Here is an 18,398-nt window from a genome sequence, read left to right as displayed (position 1 = left end):
TTGCACCTCTTTGGCCGACTCTTTCAGCAGTATATCGTAGATATGTATGCCAAGATGGAACAAAACCGCCTCAATTACCTTCGCCTCAACCAGTCCCGACTGCGTGCTGATGTGTATTCAGGCGTACAAGATGCTCTCCAACTTGACGACAACAATATGAATATGAATTCCATCGGCCAGCCTGTCATCCTTCCGTTGTCATTCATTGACAGCCCTCGAAACATGCAACAGCTGTACCAAGATGCAATGAGTATCGTCAGATGTTTCGGAAAGCCTGACCTCTTCATTACATTCACGTGTGATCCAAAATGGCCAGAAATTCGGATTGAGCTTCTTGCTTCACAGACAGTATCTGATCGGCCAGATTTGACAGCACGAGTTTTCAACCTCAAGCTCAGAGCTCTTTTGAAGGATCTAACAAAAAACCTTGGAAAAATAATTGGCTACGTTTATACCGTCGAGTTCCAGAGAAGAGGATTGCCTCATGCGCATATTCTACTCATTTTAAAAGAAGCTGATAAACCTGTGACGCCAGAGCACTACGATTCTATCGTATCGGCGGAGATACCTGATCCACAGCAGTTCAAATGAACATTTCACCAAAAATATAGTATATCCTGAAGTCTACCAATAAATATTCCCAATTCTGATCTTGAAGATCACGGGCTCCACCTAGTATAATTAAAATCTTTGGGAAATTAGCGATTTGGTAAATCACATGATCTACACTAAGTTATCAGGACCTGTTAAACGTTTTTTTTTATCTTTCAACCATGCCTCGCTGCCCACTTTCACGATAATAGGCGAAACAATTAGCAGCAAGATGCCGTTTGCGCCAGTTGTGGTTAAACAGAGTATCGTCGTCTTTCGAATAAAAATGTGAGTAGAGCTCTTTTTGAAGAAAAGTGGTTGATGATACGACTGGCGTTCTTCTGTAGCATCATTCAATTTGGTTTTTTTTTGTCGGTTATACTGTATATGTCCTTTCATTCTCTTTCAATTTTCAATGACTCGAATAATACATAAGCAGACGTGCTTCGATCTATGAATTCATGCATCAGTGGGGTGACTATTGTTTCATCCATGGAAAACCATATATTTTTGTCTTCAATTTTATCTTTCTTCTTTTGATTTTCTCTCTCTCTTTCTGTTTGCTTGATAAACCCTCACTATCATTGTATCCTGATCCCATCCGCATCCATCATCCAGACCATTCTTATCCCGTGTATCTAATTTGGTTAAATCGACCACCATCCTCAAAAAGGTAAGCGTCGAGTGGTCTACCATCGATTTTGCTCCGGCAAAACAGACTTACCTCTCCTTTACTTCCATCCTTCTTCCAGCTTCCGGTTTCTGTTTTCTTTTCGCTTGACAAGTTCTGGATACTACAAGTTGACTTTTTCTCACCATCCATCCATCCATCTGGCGAAACCGGATGACGTCAAAGGCCATCGTTGGTGGTGTGGCTCTCTTTTTAATCAGAAAAACGCTTACGTGTCCTCTTCATGTTCCTCTCCTTTGGATTGCTTCTCTTCGAGATGTCTTCCCGATTATTGTATTTTGTAGTTCATAGTTTGTATTTTGTATTTTATATTTCATGTACATATTCTTTTCGCAGTCTTTTCCTCTTTTTTTCCCACAGGGTTTATTATGAGGTTTTTACTGACGCGACCAGTGTTTTTTTTATCATCATGTACTTTATTTGTTTCTTTCTTTTTATTCGGGGGACTCTCGATATCTGGAATCCAGCTCGAAGTTACCGTCACTTCTGGCCACGTCAATATTTTTTGCCTGCTCAAGCTGACACCACCGATCCATCGCTTAACTGTCCCTGGAAGCAATTTTATTTTCCGCATCGAAGAAGAAGCTTACCTGGCGGTCCGTATCATCTTTTTTTTTTCCGGTACACCATTTGGTTCAAAGGCAAGTCCAATTTCTTTTCCTTTGCTATGATGTAATGAACGTATACTAATTCAAATTTTTTCAATGTCATATAATCCAAGCCATGTCAAGCGATCAATGGCTATTGCAAACTCAAAAACAAAGGTAAAATATCTTGACGAAAATTTGAATCAATCAAAGAGCTTACTAACTCATTTTTTTAAATACCCAACATTCCCACACATCATTCTAGATCTATCATAACCTTGGGCGGGACGGGACTGAGGGGGTCAATAAGTGCTGCTGCACACATGTTTGGAAATCACGACTGTACGGTATGCCAGAGTATTGACATTAATATACCAAAGTTCCATCAAGAGTTCTCGCCCAGGTTATGCCGTATTGCGTTAGGCTTTTGTCTGACGAATGTCGCTCAATGTAAGGGGGCGACGTCCAGTAGCAGATGGCATCCATTGCACAGCGGGTGTACGGCTTGTTAAGTAATTAGTTGTATTCAGATTGACAATAATTGCCAATAGACTTACCCGGGTCGATACCGATTATGCGCGCTTCGGAGTTCAATCCAGTGGGCTCCTTTCGCAGATGATACAAGCCGCGCGTCCAGTTGGACATGTTGGGCTTTCGAGGAAGGAAATCGATTCCTTTTTCGACGATGGGTACGGCTCTAATAAAATGAGTAAGAATCAGTTGAATACTGGGAAATACAGATTTAATCATAAGAGGCTTACAGCGGTCCCATCGTTTGCAAAATTTGACGCTCCTCATCACGCCGTCGGTTTCAATGGCGTTAGCAAATTGAGTGTGTTTTATGGAGCCTCCTGTTTTTTATCGCAGAAATGTAGCTAGTTAGTAAGTTTTCAAGGTACGACCAGTCGTTGTAGTTACCGGTTTCCAACTGAGAGCAGCGCAGCCGCTTAGGACACACTCTGCCCAAGTCGAAAATTTTTCCCATAGCTCTTCTTTATATAGCTGACTTTGCTACGATTTTTCGAGAATGGTCCTGGCGATGAAATACTCCTTTGGTTCAATGTCGAAGCGTCCACGTTTCAAATTGCTATGTTCAAAAACTTGCTTAGCTAACTCACAGAAGGTTTCAATGTATCGTTTCCTACCTTTAACATGGGAGGTACGTCGTGGCCTGCCATCCAGGCTTCATTCAAGAAATGGAAAAAACCCTGGCCCACGATTCGAACATACGCTGCAAATGTATGCTTAACACTACAGCAAGGTGTTCTATGAGCCAAATATCTTACCAACTTGATGTAATGCAATTGGAAGAAGAGTCCATTGTTTTGCTTCAAAATCGTGTGCTTTTTGAAGAAGCCAAGCGGAATAACGGACTAGATTTGCCGTCAATGTGGTTCCAATTTTCTCGTCGATCGCATCGGCGTTCAAGCCAGCAAATTCTTGATTGCGCTTATGCAGGTTTTCCCTATCATATTATTCATGGTGAATGGTCAGCATGTATCAAATATGGAAATTTGAACCGTACTGGTAAAAGCGTCGAATTTCTTGGACGTCGCCAGGGACATCACTCCAATCATTGACAACGAAAGGCTCGAGCGAAACCAACTTGTGAACAGTCTTTTTGCCTAGATTGCTTGCTTTTTTAAGAGTCTGGATAATTAATCAGACACTCAGCTTAACTTACCGAGCGTTTTTGCACTTGCTGAAAGTGTAACGTCATTTCGCTTGCTGTAATTTCTAAAAAAGCCCTCCCAAATCCGCAACAAGAAGCGTGGATGATTCTTTAAATGTTCCATTGCATCTACACAAATGGTAAGTAAATTCTAGCTATATCAGGTTAGATAAGACGTACAGTTACTTTTATGGGCGCTGGAAGCGTATGGATCGGCAAGGGAGAGGAACACAGATGACCATTGGGGATAGTTATATCCTGTAATATATTTTAGTGTTTCTAAATGTATTTCGCCTTCTTTCCAGCGTCATACCTCTAGTGGATGGTTTGAAAATGGTGTTAAATGTGTACCGCAGGTCACGTTCCCACGCGGCTCTGGGGAGCATCTATACAGAGAATTGATATGGATACAGTAAGCAAAATTGAAACTACTCCGTTTGTTGAGAATAAGTTACCGGTTCTTTCGCCTCTCTGCATGAAGACGCAATAAACCTAAAACACTTCTTCCAAAATAGCTCTGTGTTTATGGGCGGAAAAGAGAACGAATTGTTGGATTCCGTCCAACGCAAGATATGCAGTAGGGTCAGATTATTAGCATCCCGCTTCAATATGGTATAGTTTTCGGCCAGTCTTCGTAAAAGTTGCTATTTTTTAGGAGTCATCAATAAAAAAATTCTTACGGTGGATTATAGGGACGTCTCACCCTGTAAGATGCGTATTCTGGCTTTAAAATTGTGGTCAATTTGATTTTTCGTTTGTAGATTTAAAATCTCTGATTGATAGCGCCGTGAACTGCCGTCCTGAGGAGGAGCCTTCGGCGGTGCTCATCGTGTGGTAAAGCTCCGGTCAGAATATAGTTGAGATATAGATGGAAAAAGAAATAAGATATATAAAGATAAGAAGAGAACAGAGATATAAAGGGAAGAAAAGATGAGATAAAAAAAATTTTCGGACGTCGTATTATGTTTGCTGACAGGTCAGCCACGCACATACAATTGACCATTTTCTGCCATAATTCACTATGCGACCAATCGATCTTTTGGAAATATTGTAAAGTGAGTCAATCCTGATCCCAATCAAAAACGCCCAAAAGAAAACGTCCCTTTGCCTTGCGGCGCCCTCGCTGACTGGAATATTAATTTTAATCGTCGCTTTAACTTTATTTTTTATTTATGCGTCCTCATGATTTCATGCATGCACTTGAGATCGAACTCATATAAGCCCAAGCAATCCATCTCAGGCTTGGTGGAAAGAATTACAGGCCTGACATGGCAGTGAAAGAACTGGATCATAAGACTGATAAAGATGATGCCGCAACATTGGAGAAATGGGTTGTCTCTCTAGAGAACTGCAGGAAATCAGTTCTTTTTATTTCGAAAAAGAGCATACATGAAGATTGTATTGAATGCTTGAACTGTTAATGTGACAAACTTTCCTCCAGCTGCTGTAGGCTCACAAATGCTACCAGCGATTGTTCGTGATTACCACATTCAAAACGCATGAGATGGGTGTATTACAGAAACGTTGCCTTGTCTCAAGCGAATATCCTCGATGACATTGTCATAAACCATATTCTTCTTCTTCAAAAGTCTCTGAACAATAACATGTATAGCCAATCGAAAAGCTATGAAAGGAAAAGAGCTTCATTGTCCAGGATCTATACATGCGATATCCAATACTTAGTTCCTCAAGGACACGTTTTCATTCCAAGACAGTAAGTGTCCAATGACCTTTCCTTATTTATCAGTCGATCGAGAAGACATGTCTAAAGGTGCACCTGAATATGGAGGTCGAAGGAGTTTGCATCCTCTGCTTGCATTTAACGCTACTATGTGACCCAAAGCGGCCTTCTTCCTTGTTTCGACTATAGATAGAGGTTCGTTCCGAACGAACATGCCTACGCTAGGCGCGCATAACGTGCCAATGGCATAGCCACACCGAGCACGAGGATCCAAAGACAGCACCGATGGCATTTACTCCGTTATCATCATTGTCCATCATGATAGCCTGTGGGTAAATGCGGTGGTCGACCTTCAGCCAACGGAGTCACTCCGCACAGGAAACATCGACAAAGCACCTGTAACCATCCACGCTAATGTGACACCTTTGCCAATCACGAAAACTTGGCCACGATTGTCTTCAGACAGAATCTTTTGTCATTCACATTCCTAACCGTGTTATGCGTGGCGTCCATACACACAATAGCACAGTTATTCGTCAAAAGCTATACCGAGTTTATTTTATTGGTTTGAAAAGAATAGACTGATCTTAAACTATGATAAAAACATGATGCTCTTCCACTTACCTCGATCTGCCATGTTCTCATAAAGGCCTACATGAAGCACTTACCATCACCGGCATCGTACTTGCAGAAATGACCAGCTTCTTCGATACTCACTTGCCACAAACGCAAGCTCTCATTCACATCATCATGGAGACGCGAGTTCTTCTTCAGAAACCTCTGAATCGCGTGGTACACATGCATGTACCCGGATGGAGACTGGATGAGGGCCTCACCATTCCACACCTTAGTAAGAAATATGATGAGTATGATTATTATCTCGTAATGATATCCATAATATACCTTAGTCAAAGGTGTCACTGTTCAAACGAAGTCATCTCATTGATCCTGGCCCAAGTGAATTGCGTTGGCTTTGTTCCTCAATCCAGTTGGAGAGACGCTCAGAGATGGGGGCCCGTTCTCAAGTCCTCCAGGCTGCCCGGAGTGTGGCCAACGTGTCTCCAATAATAGGTTATCTTGATAAGCCCCCTCTCAGCCTCCAAAGAGGAGACCACGTTCTGGCTTCACATCCACAACGAATGGAAGGCTGCACGCGCCGCTTTTTCGCAGTGGAGTAGTAGCTACCAGCGCGATGACAAGTATATCGCTCGCGAACAAAGAGAGCGCCAGGCAGAGTAAGTCTTTTTTACAAACATACAACAATAGCTACAAGACGTATCAGTTACCTAGACATTGCTCATGAAGGGAACTAACTTACCGCTCTTCTTCCTCCTTGATGAAACGAGCAACATCATCTTGCGGATGGGTCATAACAACAGGGCACTCAACGGCAAAGGGACCGACGTGCTGAACAACAGCAGCAATCATTGATGGCTTGAGGGATGGACATGATTTATGTTACGTAGAAACGGATAGCAGAAAGAGAAAGGGCGATATAGAGAATGCGTACTTGTTTATTACGATTTGTGATGCCTAAATTTAAGCTGGAACGCAAAACTGTGACGTGCAGATATTGATGACGTGCACGGCTCAAATAAGTTTTTCAAGCTTGATGCGGTGTTTTCGGGGGGCGTGCTTCGATTGTGCTTTTCCACAGTCCGCTCAAGCCCTACCAAAAAAGCTAAAAGATAGCCTATGGTTCACACACTACTGTCGTAATATGATTTCTAGCCACAGTAGTCTCTGAGGATAATTTACTCAACGCGTTATCGCCAAAAACATCAAGCATCATCGACATGGTTAAGAGATTTTTCTATAGAAATTTCTTGTGTTGCTGATGAATCTGCATGATCCCCACAAAGAAAAGAAATTAAAAAAAATAGCAGGACCAGCTTGAGTAATATTCACTAATGAATAAATCGGCAGGGCGTCTATCATGTATACACTACGCCCTATGGATGGATCACAATCCCAGTGGACTTCATGACCTGAAATTACGGAAATATTGCTTTTTTTTTCATGATCTACAGCCAAGACAGTCTCAGTCGTCACATAATGTCCGCAGAACAATTAACTGGGCAACCAAGCGCTACAAATGGTCCGGTTCATGTGTAATTGTGATATCTGGGTTGTCTCTTTTCGTGGTTGAGGTGTGTGGTATCGTATGAACAGGTGGATTGGATTGACTCGGATTGGATCGATTCGGATTGGCTGCTCTTGAAGCTCGCTGATAGATAGCCGAGTCCACAATAGTTTTGTAAGAACGAGGGCTATAAGGGTATATACATCCGTCACCGATACCGCCATACAAGGGTACTGAAGAAAGAGTAAGTAATGTGATATCCCAGCAAAAAATGGACCAATGGCTACTTACTGAACCATCCATAGACCTGTTTCCCCATCACAGCCTGCCAATTAGCACGAGGACCAAGATCATAAATGCGTTCTTCAGGGACAAGCGAGATTACTTCAAAATTGCTGCCACTGGCGTCAAAGTCAATACGCACAATCTGCGGCCGCGTAGCTAAACTCTCAATGGTCGTTCTGTTGTAGTAAACATAGTAACCATGCATGACCGCAAATCCCGTTAACATCAATCCAAAAACAGCCGCACTATTCGGTAACATCAGCTCCATTGGATCAACAATGAGACCAAAAAAAAAAGAAAAGATTCGGCACTTACAGAACGACCAGAACAATCCAATGGACATTGAGTTCTACATTCTGTGAGGGGAAAAAAGCGCATGTTGTTAGGAAGGCTTTTCCGATGTGATTATTGCTCGACCCATCGTTTCATGATCCGGCAACAGTGTCATCAGGATCGGTTGAACAGGCGCTTTGCAGTTGATTGGTAGCCTACCTCGACTGTCATGGCTCGTACTGCCACTGGTATGGTAGTCGCTAGCACCCATAATGCATAGATTGCCGTGTAAAGGACAAATAATAAAAAGAATTTATAATTTCCGTGGCCTACACAACCGTTGATCCTATCATTCCATTGGTGAACCATTGTTTGTCCTTTTTTTCACTTTCACGTCACATACCATGGACAATGACTATATCATTTCAATGGAAAGAAACTTGTTATTAGACAATCGCGTACCAAGATCGCACGAAAATCTCAGCCAACTTACTGATCCATTTTCAATATGCATTTGTTGCAGTCTTTGCAATGGTGAGACCGATCGGGCTTCAGACAGTCGCATATATTGCAGTAACGAGGACGACCATTGGGCTGACTCGTCGAAACAGCTGGTGACATAATCGACGTCTTGGACACTAGCGGAACGGCTCGCATTCGGGATAGATCAAACAAACTGGGGGAGAAACAATACCTCGGCAATTGGGAAGGGTCGGATGTGGCAGTATGTTGATTTGATATGGGGCAGGGAGGTAATTCCTATTCGTTGGCAAAATTTATCAGATTAACCTGGTGATTTAGTATTGTTGAATTTGGATTTTACCTTGACTGGACTTCCTGGGCAAGAAAACAGAACGCGAAAGTACGATAAAATACTCAGCAACCAAAAGAAACATCCAAAGACCAGGAACACAACTATCGTTTCGTAAGTCGCGTAATGAAGAAGCATGGGAGCTCAGCTTTTAGAGTACCTAATTGTGGTAATCGATGGGGTTCGTTGTACATGAGGGTGGACACTTAAGGTCATTTAATATTTCTGACAGTGCACAAGAGATGGGCTGGTGATGCACCTACTCACCGCAGACTTCAAACACGTAAGCGTACCAGGTATATACCAAAATAGCGAGAACGATCACCGGTAATGCAAGACCAACAATGGTCATACCCAAACGGGAGGACCACATTTGCAGAGGTGAGCAATGAAAGATCAACCCAAAACAGGCAAAATCAAAACTCTCATATGGAGCAGAAATTCATGCGGAGAGCTCCCCGTTTTCACATGAGAAATCGAGATCCATCACCCTCTTGTTACACAAGGCTCACAACTTTATCTCTGGCATCAGCTTTATTAAACTCGTTGATTATTGTATTATCTGCTGTTCTCCAACGTAAAATTCTTTCTCTGCACGGTCTTGAATAAATTGATTGAGAACCGAAAGGCGATCGCCAAGATTTTAGCGGAAAAAATATTAATTGACTGTTGAAATGCAATTGCCACGATGCAAACAGCTTTCAGCTTGTTGACTTGTCCTGTTTTCCTAGCATTAAGTATGCTGCTGCAGTCCGATATCTCAATCCAATAAAAGGGTGTAGGATTTTAATAGAGCGCAAGACGACTTTATAACGCTTTAAATTAAATGAGTACAATGAAAGAATGAGCTTTATACAGACATTTTCATGTCGATTTTGCCGTGAGGATGGTAATTTTCTAATATGAAATCTTCAAACTTAAAGTCATCAATGGATTCCACTTTACGTGGGATTCGCAAAGTTGGGAAGGGTCTAGGCTCACGCTCCAGTTGTTGCTTCAAAGCGTCAGTGTGATCCACATACACATGCGTATCGCCCATGGTGTGGATAAATTCACCCGGTTCCAAATCTGTCACATGGGCAATCATCCGTGTTAACAACGCGTAAGAAGCAATATTGAATGGGACGCCTAGTCCCATATCGCAAGATCGTTGATATAACACACATGAGAGTCGTGCGCGACCACCGTCCGCTGGAGGGGACGATACGTAGAATTGACAGAAAGCGTGGCACGGAGGAAGGGCCATTTTTGGAATATCTAAACAATTTAATGATACAGTGAGTTACGTGGACTCCCTCACGTCAGTTGGACACCGAAAATCCATACCAACTGGATTCCAGGCCGACAAGATAATGCGGCGATCGGTAGGGTTGTTCTTGATCTGATGAATGACATGCTGAAGCTGATCCACGCCTTGACCTGTATAATCGGTATCGCAGTCAATGTATTCGGCACCAAAGTGACGCCACTGGAACCCATACACTGGACCTAGATCGCCTTCCTTGCGATGACCCAATCCGATCTTGTCGAGATACTCGCGCGATCCATTGCCGTCCCAAATCTTGACGCCTCGATCGCTTAAATGCTTCGAATTGGTGTCACCGCGAACAAACCAAAGCAACTCTTCGACGACCGCGCGATAAAAGACACGTTTCGTTGTCAGCAGTGGGAAGACATCATCTTTGAGAGAGAAGCGTAATTGTGGTGGGGCAAAGATGGCGACGGTGCCTGTTCCTGTTCGGTCGGCACGATGCTCGCCTTCGTCCAGAATACGTTGGATGAGTTGTAAATACTGATATTCTTCGTGAACCTTGGCTTTATCGTTGGTCATGGTTTTTCCGTCGCGATAAAAAGAAAAAGGAAAAAGGGAATAAATGGTCAATGAAGCGCGATTTTTGGTGATTTTTTCACTGTTTGACTGTAGAATTTCTCGCCAAAAGTCAACTCCGATGGTTTAATTTTCACCGTTGTTCCTCTTCACTTCTTTAATATACCAGATCACGACACCCTCTCATGAATAAAGTATTCATCCCACCTTTTCACCTAATGCTATAATACGTCATTATCTAAAGCGCCTTATAGGGCAAGGGCATCTCCACTTTACGATCCTCTTTATTTTCGGATTCCGTGGCAGAAACAGGCCAAGACGAAGACTTCCAATGTGTGTCACTTGATTCACCCAAGTCGATCGATAGTAATATATATACTAATGTCTAGCTAGTTACTTTTACTCCCAACAGACCAAACCGCCATTATGCTTTTGATTCTGTAGGTACGTTGATTTTTTAACTCGGTTCTCTTTAATTGCTTGCTTTTGAGTCTGATCAGGGATCCCACGCTAGGTTCTCAAAAAAGGGCCCGAACACAGAATTCGATGCGTGATCCTCCGATAAAAACAAGTCAAGACACCGAACCGGACCTGATGGAGTATCCCAAAGTAGAGGAAATAGAGGACGAACCGCGTTCTTGGCCGACGTTGGCGACAAAACGACCACCAAATGAACCCGTCCATCGACGTTCCAACGACGCATTGTTGGAAGAAAATAATCGATTAAGGGATCTAGTGAAAGAAGTAAGCCAAGAATTTTTTCATGCGCGCAAATAATTTTGTGAAAAGAGAGCTAATGGCATGTTCGGCAAAAATAGCTGGAAAAGCGGGCAGATGGAGCTGAACAGGCGTTGCAGGAGTTGTCCCAACTAAAATACACACAAACAGACCAATTGTTTGAACGGTATAAAGAAGCTACCGACAAACGATATCAAGGTATGTGACAACATGAATAATCAGACGGTGGTTAAATTAATAATTATCGGATAGAATTGGAGGATATAGCGCAAGGACTCAAACAGTCCAATGAACTGTACGAACAAGACAATCAAGCATTAAGGGCCATTTTGGAGGAGAATCGGAAAGAAATTGTCATGTTAAGATCCAATAGACACGCCATCACATCGCATATCACTACAAAAATTGAAAACGCGCAATCACAAACGATACCAATGGAAACGGCCTCGATCACCAAACAAGCTACAGTAATTAACGATGACCGCGAACAGTTACGAAACAAGATCAAAGAGCTATCATCTTCAGGTAAGGCTTGCTATGAACCACACGCAACCGATCCAAAGTGGTGTATTGAGTTTTTATCACATGTGATAGTTCAATGGCTGGAGAAGGAAAAGGATACCGCGCTGTCAGCCAACAAAGACCTCATGGCGAAACTTGCACAGGCTTCCACAAAGGGGATTGCGGATGAAGATCAGAAAAATCTGAGGCGAATAAAATTCATATATGAAGAGCTGACAGGGCTATTGATCACGGACATCAAAACGACCGAAACCGGGAACCTTTACAACTGTATCCAAATGGGAAGAAATGGAAGTAAGTCAAAAGGCTCAGGGCGCTGGTGGATTTTTTTAAAGGTGAATAACTGACAACGGGGTATTAGCTATTCATTTCAAACTATTCCATCCATCGGCACCGAACGAAGATATGCACTATCAACCTGTGCTTGACCGACGGCGTGATGCCGGTCTTCTATCCTATCTCCCAGAATATCTCACCAGCGAAATTGATTTTAGCAAAGAAAAAGCAAGCTTATTCCTTTGGCGCCTCAACTCCTTCCTGCAATCCTCAGAAAAAGACAAGAAAGTCAATAAATAACCCCATTCTGACTGTCTTTGCAACCTTTGTTTTTTTCCTTGCAAAAGTTCCCAAACGAGGGCTTTTGCATTCAAAAATCGTTGCCGCACTCCGGAAACGCAGTAACACTTTGTTTCAGTCCGGCCCGGACTTTTTACAAAGTTGAAGTATGTGTTAAAACCAACTCTTTTTTGGTAAGTTGTGTCGCTTTGGCGGAGTGGTTAACGCGGTGCCCTGCTAAGGCATTGTCCTTTGGACGCGCAGGTTCGAATCCTGCAGGCGACGCTCTTTTTTGCCCAGTTAAATTAAACTTCAGGCTGGCCAATCAGAGGTGGGTATCACTTATTTTGGATGGACCCTTATTTCATTCGTTGCCAAAACATCACATATGCTCATTTCTCCTTGAAACTGGCATTTTATTATTATTATTGTCAGATTTGTACTCCTTTTGAGTTCAATTTAAATCTGTAGTCTGTTCCTTCTTTATTTCTACCATAACATGGTCATATTTATATTTTCTATCAAGATCATTTTTATGTCTACAATCTTCAGGAAGGTTCTCGTCAACTTCCTGCACAGTTTTCTATTATTCCGAAACATAACCAATCAAGAAGTATTACGGACCACTTTAATGCTGAACGGATTCGGTCTATATTTCTTCCGTTTTCAGGCAATACCTTTGGTATGCCTCGTTCATCCATTGGTCCTTCATACCTTCTCGAAGGTTCCTCCAGACATCGATCTGCGGACGAGCCAATGCGCTGTCTTCCGTATTTGCTAAACTTTGGTATAGCAAATCTAATCGGCGCAAAAGAAGAACCGGCGTAACTGACATTATGATTATTATTATTATTATTATTATTGGATTTGTACAAGAGTGTTTTTGATTATTTGAGTCTGTCTATAGCACATAGCGGTAATCTGGGTGGCGATCACCGGCCAGGTCTACACCGCCATATGCGAAAATTTCTTGCTCCTTGGCTTCGGGGGACAGTTGGTCCCGGCGTTTATTCTCACGGGCAAGAGTAATACGTAAACCGATGACCAATATAGTTTGGGCTACCATGCAAGCAAATGCAATCATACTTCCCGCAAAGTAATGAGGAGGATCTGTGTAATAGTTTGACAGTTTAAGATATAATGTTTCGTTCAGTGTGGATCCTACTTGACTTTTTTGTTGCTCTTACCAAAATAAATCTGCCCACCAATAGCTCCACCAATGGTACCCACAGCAACAATGGCTGCAGAAGCTACGGCTCGTCGTGTCAATCCGCCACTAAATTAGAGAAATGAGTGACACTGCTTCGACCGAAACGAAATAGAGGTTGCTCGACTTACAAATTATTGTTGAACCATGCCACCTTTACAGTGACATTGCTGTAAACGGCCATGGTGACGAGACACGCTCCCGCATAATGGGCTACAACATTGTCATAGGACACAAACATTAAAATCGTAAACCCTGCAAATGACACTAGATTGACGGCAACCAAGTGAAGAGCTCTTTCAAAGAATTTGTCAGAGCTGTAACCGATGGCGATGACAGATACAAAAGCCAGGACATAGGGAGGGGTGGTCAAAGCTTGGGCGACTGGAAGTGACCACTCTCCCATACCAGCAATGATGGAAGGAAGAAACAACGTGACGCCTTGAACCGCGATGGATCCCAGAATGTAAATAGCCATATAGACGTAGGTTTTCCAATCACTAAATACGGAAGCGACCTGTTTCCATGACCATGAATGGTCATTCGCCACACCAGCATCTATAGAAAAGCAGTACACCAGAAAATGTTTATAAAGGATGATCCAGATATAGTCATTGCTCCACTCGGTGCAGGTAGGATCGTACCTTCTGCCAAACGTCGAACAGCAAACTTTCTTTCTTCGTCGGTCAAAAATTTGGCTTCTTCCGGTTTGTTTGGCAAGTACCATGCCGCCAAAACAGACAACAAAACGGAAGGAGCGCCTTCAATGATAAAAAGCCTGATACCCTGTCATTAGACGAACACTCTGATGGATTTTGTTATCATTAACTCACCACTGCCAGGTTGCAACGGTATGCGTGGGAATTTGACTGATACCGTAAGCAATCAAGCCACCAAAGGCACCTGCGAGGGAACCAAAGGACCAAAAAAAGCCTACACGACGTGCGTATTCCTTACGAGTATACCAAAGTGACATGAAATAAATGACACCAGGAAAGAAGCCTATCACATTGCAGACGAAAGCCATTAGAAAGGGGCTGTCTGTATTTCTTCCAACAGCGTCATCTTACCGGCTTCAAAAGTGCCAAGCAAAAACCGGGCAATTGCAAGACCAGTAAAGTTACGGCATGCGGCCATTGCAGTGGCTACTGCACCCCATGCACTATATTTGTAGGGTTACTTAGCGTGGCAACCTGGCTGCATGGCTAGAATTTATACGTACCACATCAGTATACCGAACCAGTAAGATGGACGCCAGCGTCGCATAATAATATTCGACGGCAAGTCGAAAATAACGTACCCAAAGTAGAAGATGGATAAAGACCACTGATATTCCGATTGGGTCAAATCCAAATCTTTCTCCAACCCGCCGAGTTTCGCATTTCCGATGTTCGATCTGAGTATTTATTTCGTTCAGTAACGTCGCTCATGGTTTGAATTGTCCTCACATAACGTACCGATCAAGATAACTTAGTAAATAGAGTAAACACAGCACAGGAAGCAGATGGTAATCAAATTTTCTACAAGCAAAAGAATCGGTTGGTAACGATTACGTTTCCTAGGAAAATTCACCTCGTTGTGCTGCAAGAAGACATCAGTATACCTGACCAATCTACCGGTTAAGCGTGCTTCATTTTGCTTGACATCCTCATGGTCCAGCTGCTGGATTTCAGGAAGCTCTTTTGTGACAGCCTCTAGGCTCAAAGATTCCATGCTTTGAGGCATTGGAAGGGAAGAGAAGAAAAAAAAAGATCAATAAAGAAAACAAGAGATGAGATAACAGGATCCATATATTTATATACTTCATGTCGAATCATGCAAGGAAAAAGGCCGCAGTCTTGATTTAGTAATCTCCAATTGCCATATCTGGAGCAGAACAATAAAATCGATTGAATGACCCCCACATGCCTCAGCACAGTGAGAAGAGCTTCAGCAATGACCACCTGTAATGAATGCTAGTTTCTTGAATTTGTCTCCATTGTTCGAGGCCTAAAACTCCATAAAGGTGCAATATCAGCGGTGGGAACAGCCGAAACCGCTGCTCTCTTCAAGCAGTCTCGTCTTTTACACATGTTCGTTATTACATTTATCCCTAAATAAGCGATAGATCATATTACTGATTTAAATATAATCCGGGATTATCGAGCGGCTCAATCACTGCCTGTTTCAGTTGCTGTCTAAAGAATATGTCCAAATTGAGCATATTGTCTGGCTATGCATCAGCTTGATTCCGACGACATCGCACACCTCACCTTGACACCTTAAAACCACGACCTGCTTTATTATCATTCAAAGAAGAGATCGTTGCAAGAACTGGTAACAATAAAAACTGTTATAACATCTGGCGCCGACAGGTTCTGCCATTTACAAAAGGAAGAGCCATTAAGCCATCAATCTGGAAGTGCGAATGAGTTCATATTATCGAAATCGATACAATATGATAAATCAGAGATATGTTTGTCCACATGTACAAGACAAATGAGCCGAACTGCATATGCACGCGACAGTTTTTCGCTCAGACCACGGAGATAAGCTTTAGAATAAGGTCAAACAGAGAGAAATTTCTACGCACGGGTATTCAGCTGTCGCCAACACTTTCAATGCACAAAATATTCGGACATCTTTTTTCCTTCCTCAATGCGGCATGACTTTAATAAGGTAAAAAATTAAAGATCATAGCTATTATTGCACTTTTGACGATTATACTGCAGTTGGCTCTAGATGAAACAGCTTGAAGAAAACTGAATGTACCGCAGTTTCTGTCATTCATGATGCAGAATCCAAGCATTTCTTGAAATCAGAATAAAAAAACACGACAATATGCATTAATTATTTTACAAACAGCTTGTATCGAATGCGATTGATTTTTTTCTAGGAGATATAGCCCCTAAAGAGAAATTCATAAATGGGGTTGATCCTACAATTATTTTTTTCCTGGATTCAATAATAGGGATAGATTAGACTACTTCTTAGTGATTCCTAGCAAGCGTCCCTTAGACATGCTATAGTAATATATCTGTTGCATCATCTTCTATAGATTAATGTTGTTTACTATATGGTTTGCTGTATTTTGGATTTGAATAGAATCACATGCAGAATATCCGTCCTACGACTCAAAAAATCTTATCAGAAGGAGCCAATAAATTTTCTTTAGCTGGGACATTGCTCGAATTATCAGCTTGCACAAAAGCTCGGCTGACCAGATAAACCTGAAAATTCCTACCTCTGCTTCGTCATGAAAAGTGGTGTTTCCAACAAGAATAATTACAAATCGATCCAGTCTTTTTTCCTTTTTGGCATGGATGTATACATTCGGCATATGCTTATTTCTGTGTCAAAGATAATTCCAAGGACAGAAACTTGTCAGCAGCAAGTACCAGTTAATTAATTTATACCGATTACCTGCAGCTCACTTTGAACGCTTTATGCAGCCAGAACGGGATTTGAACTTCTGGAGTTTCGCCTTGTCTCCATGTAAAAAGGCGTAGCGATCGATTGATTCAATCTGGCTGTCATGGTCTACTGCTAAGACCTTTGCCATTCTACATGCTCTATGAATCCGTATGAATAAAAAGTATGTGAAGTGGCTTGTTTTCATTTCTCTCTTACCGCAGAAAAGATTCCACATCATCCGGCCTGGTTGACAGTCCAGCATACGATATTATGCAGAGCTGAACATTTTTGGTTGTGTGTGTTAGGAATTGCAACATGTCTTGTGCGTTCCCATCACATCCAGTTAAGTTTGCGACTATATTGGCGTTTCGCTTGCTGATGTCGAAATCTCTTTCCATGATGGACTTCGTTGACTGGCTGTTTGGAGAAGCGTATATGCGGGAACAAAAACAACGATTTTGCAGTTTGTTGATCATTAACTGCAATAGCCTTGTGGTGTTTTCGTCGGACTCTTTTGTGACCGATTTTCGCACATATCCCACAGTTATCCAATTTGGGCCACGGTTCTCCAGCTCTTGTCGAAAGGCTGATGTAGTTTCGTTGATTTTGCCTGCTGCACTATCTTTGATTTTATAAAGGTGGCGGCCTTTCACCGGTTTATCATCCAGACGAACGCAAGTTCTGGGTCCAAAGTTGGCATCTGTGATCCATTTACTGAAAGCCGTAAATTTTACAAATTCATGCAACCGAGGCATGTGTGTGGTCAAGTCATCATACATCTGACGTGCGGTGTAAAAGCCGTAATCAAATAGACCCTTCGTTCGAACTTCTTTGAAGTAGAGAGAGTTCAGCATCGTCATGAGGGAAGTTCGGCTATAGTTTTCCGTAGTTTCGGTACTGGAAATGCTCTCGTTATCGTCAATGACGACGTCCTTTTCGCCATTGTCATCGTTACTTTGGGAGTTCATGTCCCCCTCAACATCACTGAGGTTGTTTTCAGTTGTCATGGCCGTTGATATGTTGGTTGTTAATCGTGGGTATTTTAAATAGGTATATGGACGCTTTGCAATTAATGATTTTCCCATTTGCATATGGTTTCAGAGGTCCGTTGTCTCGATCGTAAAACGACATCGACCTTGTACTTGTCGAACTCTTCGCTCGCTTTTCGTTGATTGCTTTCGGTTGGTTCAAGGTCGAGCACAAGACATGCCGCTTTACCATGCGTGATTATATGATTTTTACAAGACATGTCGGCGTCAGCTAGAGTGAGATCAAGGAAGGAAAAAGTTAGAGAGTGTACATACATCGACCGACAGTCGCACGACCATAGTTTCCCACACGTCACATTTTTCGCGTCTCTGATTTAATTGGATGTCACAAGCAAATACGGCATGCGTTCTCTATATCCGTCTTCTCTTTCTGTTTATCCATTCGTAAGTAGGGATGTCCATCTTTCACTCTCAAGCCAACAGTAGTATCAT

At 42.3% G+C, this 18,398-nt stretch overlaps 6 protein-coding genes and 1 non-coding gene across 7 annotated transcripts; 2 read left to right on the top strand and 5 right to left on the bottom strand.

The window, feature by feature from the left end:
* Positions 1–2,881: 2,881 nt before the first annotated feature.
* On the bottom strand, positions 2,882–3,927 carry BYT42DRAFT_635924 (uncharacterized protein; the record flags this gene model as incomplete). The annotated part of the gene is made up of 7 exons (XM_051572492.1): positions 2,882–2,956; positions 3,015–3,100; positions 3,156–3,334; positions 3,395–3,494; positions 3,554–3,670; positions 3,728–3,799; positions 3,855–3,927. 7 exons carry the CDS (start codon positions 3,925–3,927, stop codon positions 2,927–2,929), a joined length of 657 nt encoding a protein of 218 aa, XP_051423884.1. The 3' UTR covers positions 2,882–2,926.
* A 3,125-nt stretch (positions 3,928–7,052) lies between these two features.
* BYT42DRAFT_569085 (DHHC palmitoyltransferase-domain-containing protein) lies at positions 7,053–9,096 on the bottom strand. The gene is made up of 9 exons (XM_051568254.1): positions 8,942–9,096; positions 8,835–8,879; positions 8,687–8,778; positions 8,357–8,622; positions 8,267–8,278; positions 8,083–8,209; positions 7,906–7,946; positions 7,597–7,835; positions 7,053–7,538 (listed from the first exon to the last, which is right to left on the bottom strand). The coding sequence occupies exons 1-9, from the start codon at positions 9,045–9,047 to the stop codon at positions 7,312–7,314; spliced, it is 1,155 nt and encodes a 384-aa protein (XP_051423883.1). The 5' UTR covers positions 9,048–9,096; the 3' UTR covers positions 7,053–7,311.
* A 343-nt stretch (positions 9,097–9,439) lies between these two features.
* BYT42DRAFT_514905 (thymidylate synthase) lies at positions 9,440–10,541 on the bottom strand. Its single transcript, XM_051565203.1, has 2 exons — positions 10,001–10,541; positions 9,440–9,931 (listed from the first exon to the last, which is right to left on the bottom strand). The coding sequence occupies exons 1-2, from the start codon at positions 10,503–10,505 to the stop codon at positions 9,525–9,527; spliced, it is 912 nt and encodes a 303-aa protein (XP_051423882.1). The 5' UTR covers positions 10,506–10,541; the 3' UTR covers positions 9,440–9,524.
* Positions 10,542–10,687: 146 nt separating this feature from the next.
* BYT42DRAFT_613827 (chromosome segregation protein Csm1/Pcs1-domain-containing protein) lies at positions 10,688–12,338 on the top strand (the record flags this gene model as incomplete). The annotated part of the gene is made up of 8 exons (XM_051571781.1): positions 10,688–10,696; positions 10,757–10,835; positions 10,896–10,946; positions 11,017–11,246; positions 11,321–11,438; positions 11,493–11,765; positions 11,835–12,056; positions 12,124–12,338. The coding sequence occupies 8 exons, from the start codon at positions 10,688–10,690 to the stop codon at positions 12,336–12,338; spliced, it is 1,197 nt and encodes a 398-aa protein (XP_051423881.1).
* A 182-nt stretch (positions 12,339–12,520) lies between these two features.
* BYT42DRAFT_t73 lies at positions 12,521–12,602 on the top strand. Its single transcript has one exon. It is a non-coding gene; the product is annotated as a tRNA-Ser (tRNA).
* A 616-nt stretch (positions 12,603–13,218) lies between these two features.
* BYT42DRAFT_545866 (major facilitator superfamily domain-containing protein) lies at positions 13,219–15,249 on the bottom strand (the record flags this gene model as incomplete). Its single annotated transcript, XM_051565843.1, has 8 exons — positions 13,219–13,427; positions 13,505–13,593; positions 13,656–14,082; positions 14,169–14,302; positions 14,358–14,526; positions 14,595–14,686; positions 14,747–14,920; positions 15,128–15,249. The coding sequence occupies 8 exons, from the start codon at positions 15,247–15,249 to the stop codon at positions 13,219–13,221; spliced, it is 1,416 nt and encodes a 471-aa protein (XP_051423880.1).
* Positions 15,250–16,335: 1,086 nt separating this feature from the next.
* Positions 16,336–18,232, bottom strand: BYT42DRAFT_330231 (uncharacterized protein). Its single transcript, XM_051563072.1, has 4 exons — positions 17,134–18,232; positions 16,938–17,075; positions 16,725–16,853; positions 16,336–16,646 (listed from the first exon to the last, which is right to left on the bottom strand). Coding segments are annotated over exons 1-4 (1,143 nt in total). The 5' UTR covers positions 18,009–18,232; the 3' UTR covers positions 16,336–16,645.
* Positions 18,233–18,398: the final 166 nt, after the last annotated feature.

This window comes from Radiomyces spectabilis, assembly GCF_025331425.1.
Source record: "Radiomyces spectabilis strain NRRL 2753 chromosome Unknown BYT42scaffold_6, whole genome shotgun sequence".
Lineage (NCBI taxonomy): Eukaryota > Fungi > Mucoromycota > Mucoromycetes > Mucorales > Radiomycetaceae > Radiomyces > Radiomyces spectabilis.
Note: the sequence above shows the minus strand (reverse complement) of the source record. Positions and strands in the feature narration are given on the sequence as shown.

Bases quoted from the DNA above. Each gene is read 5' to 3' on its own strand.
- BYT42DRAFT_514905 (XM_051565203.1), bottom strand. From the start codon at position 10,505: ATGACCAACGATAAAGCCAAGGTTCACGAAGAATATCAGTATTTACAA. The intron at 9,932-10,000 runs GTATGGATTTTC...TAAATTGTTTAG, and splicing joins GTCGGCCTGGAATCCAGTTG to ATATTCCAAAAATGGCCCTT.
- BYT42DRAFT_330231 (XM_051563072.1), bottom strand. From the start codon at position 18,008: ATGCAAATGGGAAAATCATTAATTGCAAAGCGTCCATATACCTATTTA. The intron at 17,076-17,133 runs GTAAGAGAGAAA...ACGGATTCATAG, and splicing joins GATGTGGAATCTTTTCTGCG to AGCATGTAGAATGGCAAAGG. The intron at 16,854-16,937 runs GTGAGCTGCAGG...TCTTTGACACAG, and splicing joins GGCTGCATAAAGCGTTCAAA to AAATAAGCATATGCCGAATG.
- BYT42DRAFT_569085 (XM_051568254.1), bottom strand. From the start codon at position 9,047: ATGTGGTCCTCCCGTTTGGGTATGACCATTGTTGGTCTTGCATTACCG. The intron at 8,779-8,834 runs GTACTCTAAAAG...ACGAAACGATAG, and splicing joins CCATCGATTACCACAATTAG to TTGTGTTCCTGGTCTTTGGA. The intron at 7,947-8,082 runs GTAGGCTACCAA...TTCCCCTCACAG, and splicing joins TACGAGCCATGACAGTCGAG to AATGTAGAACTCAATGTCCA.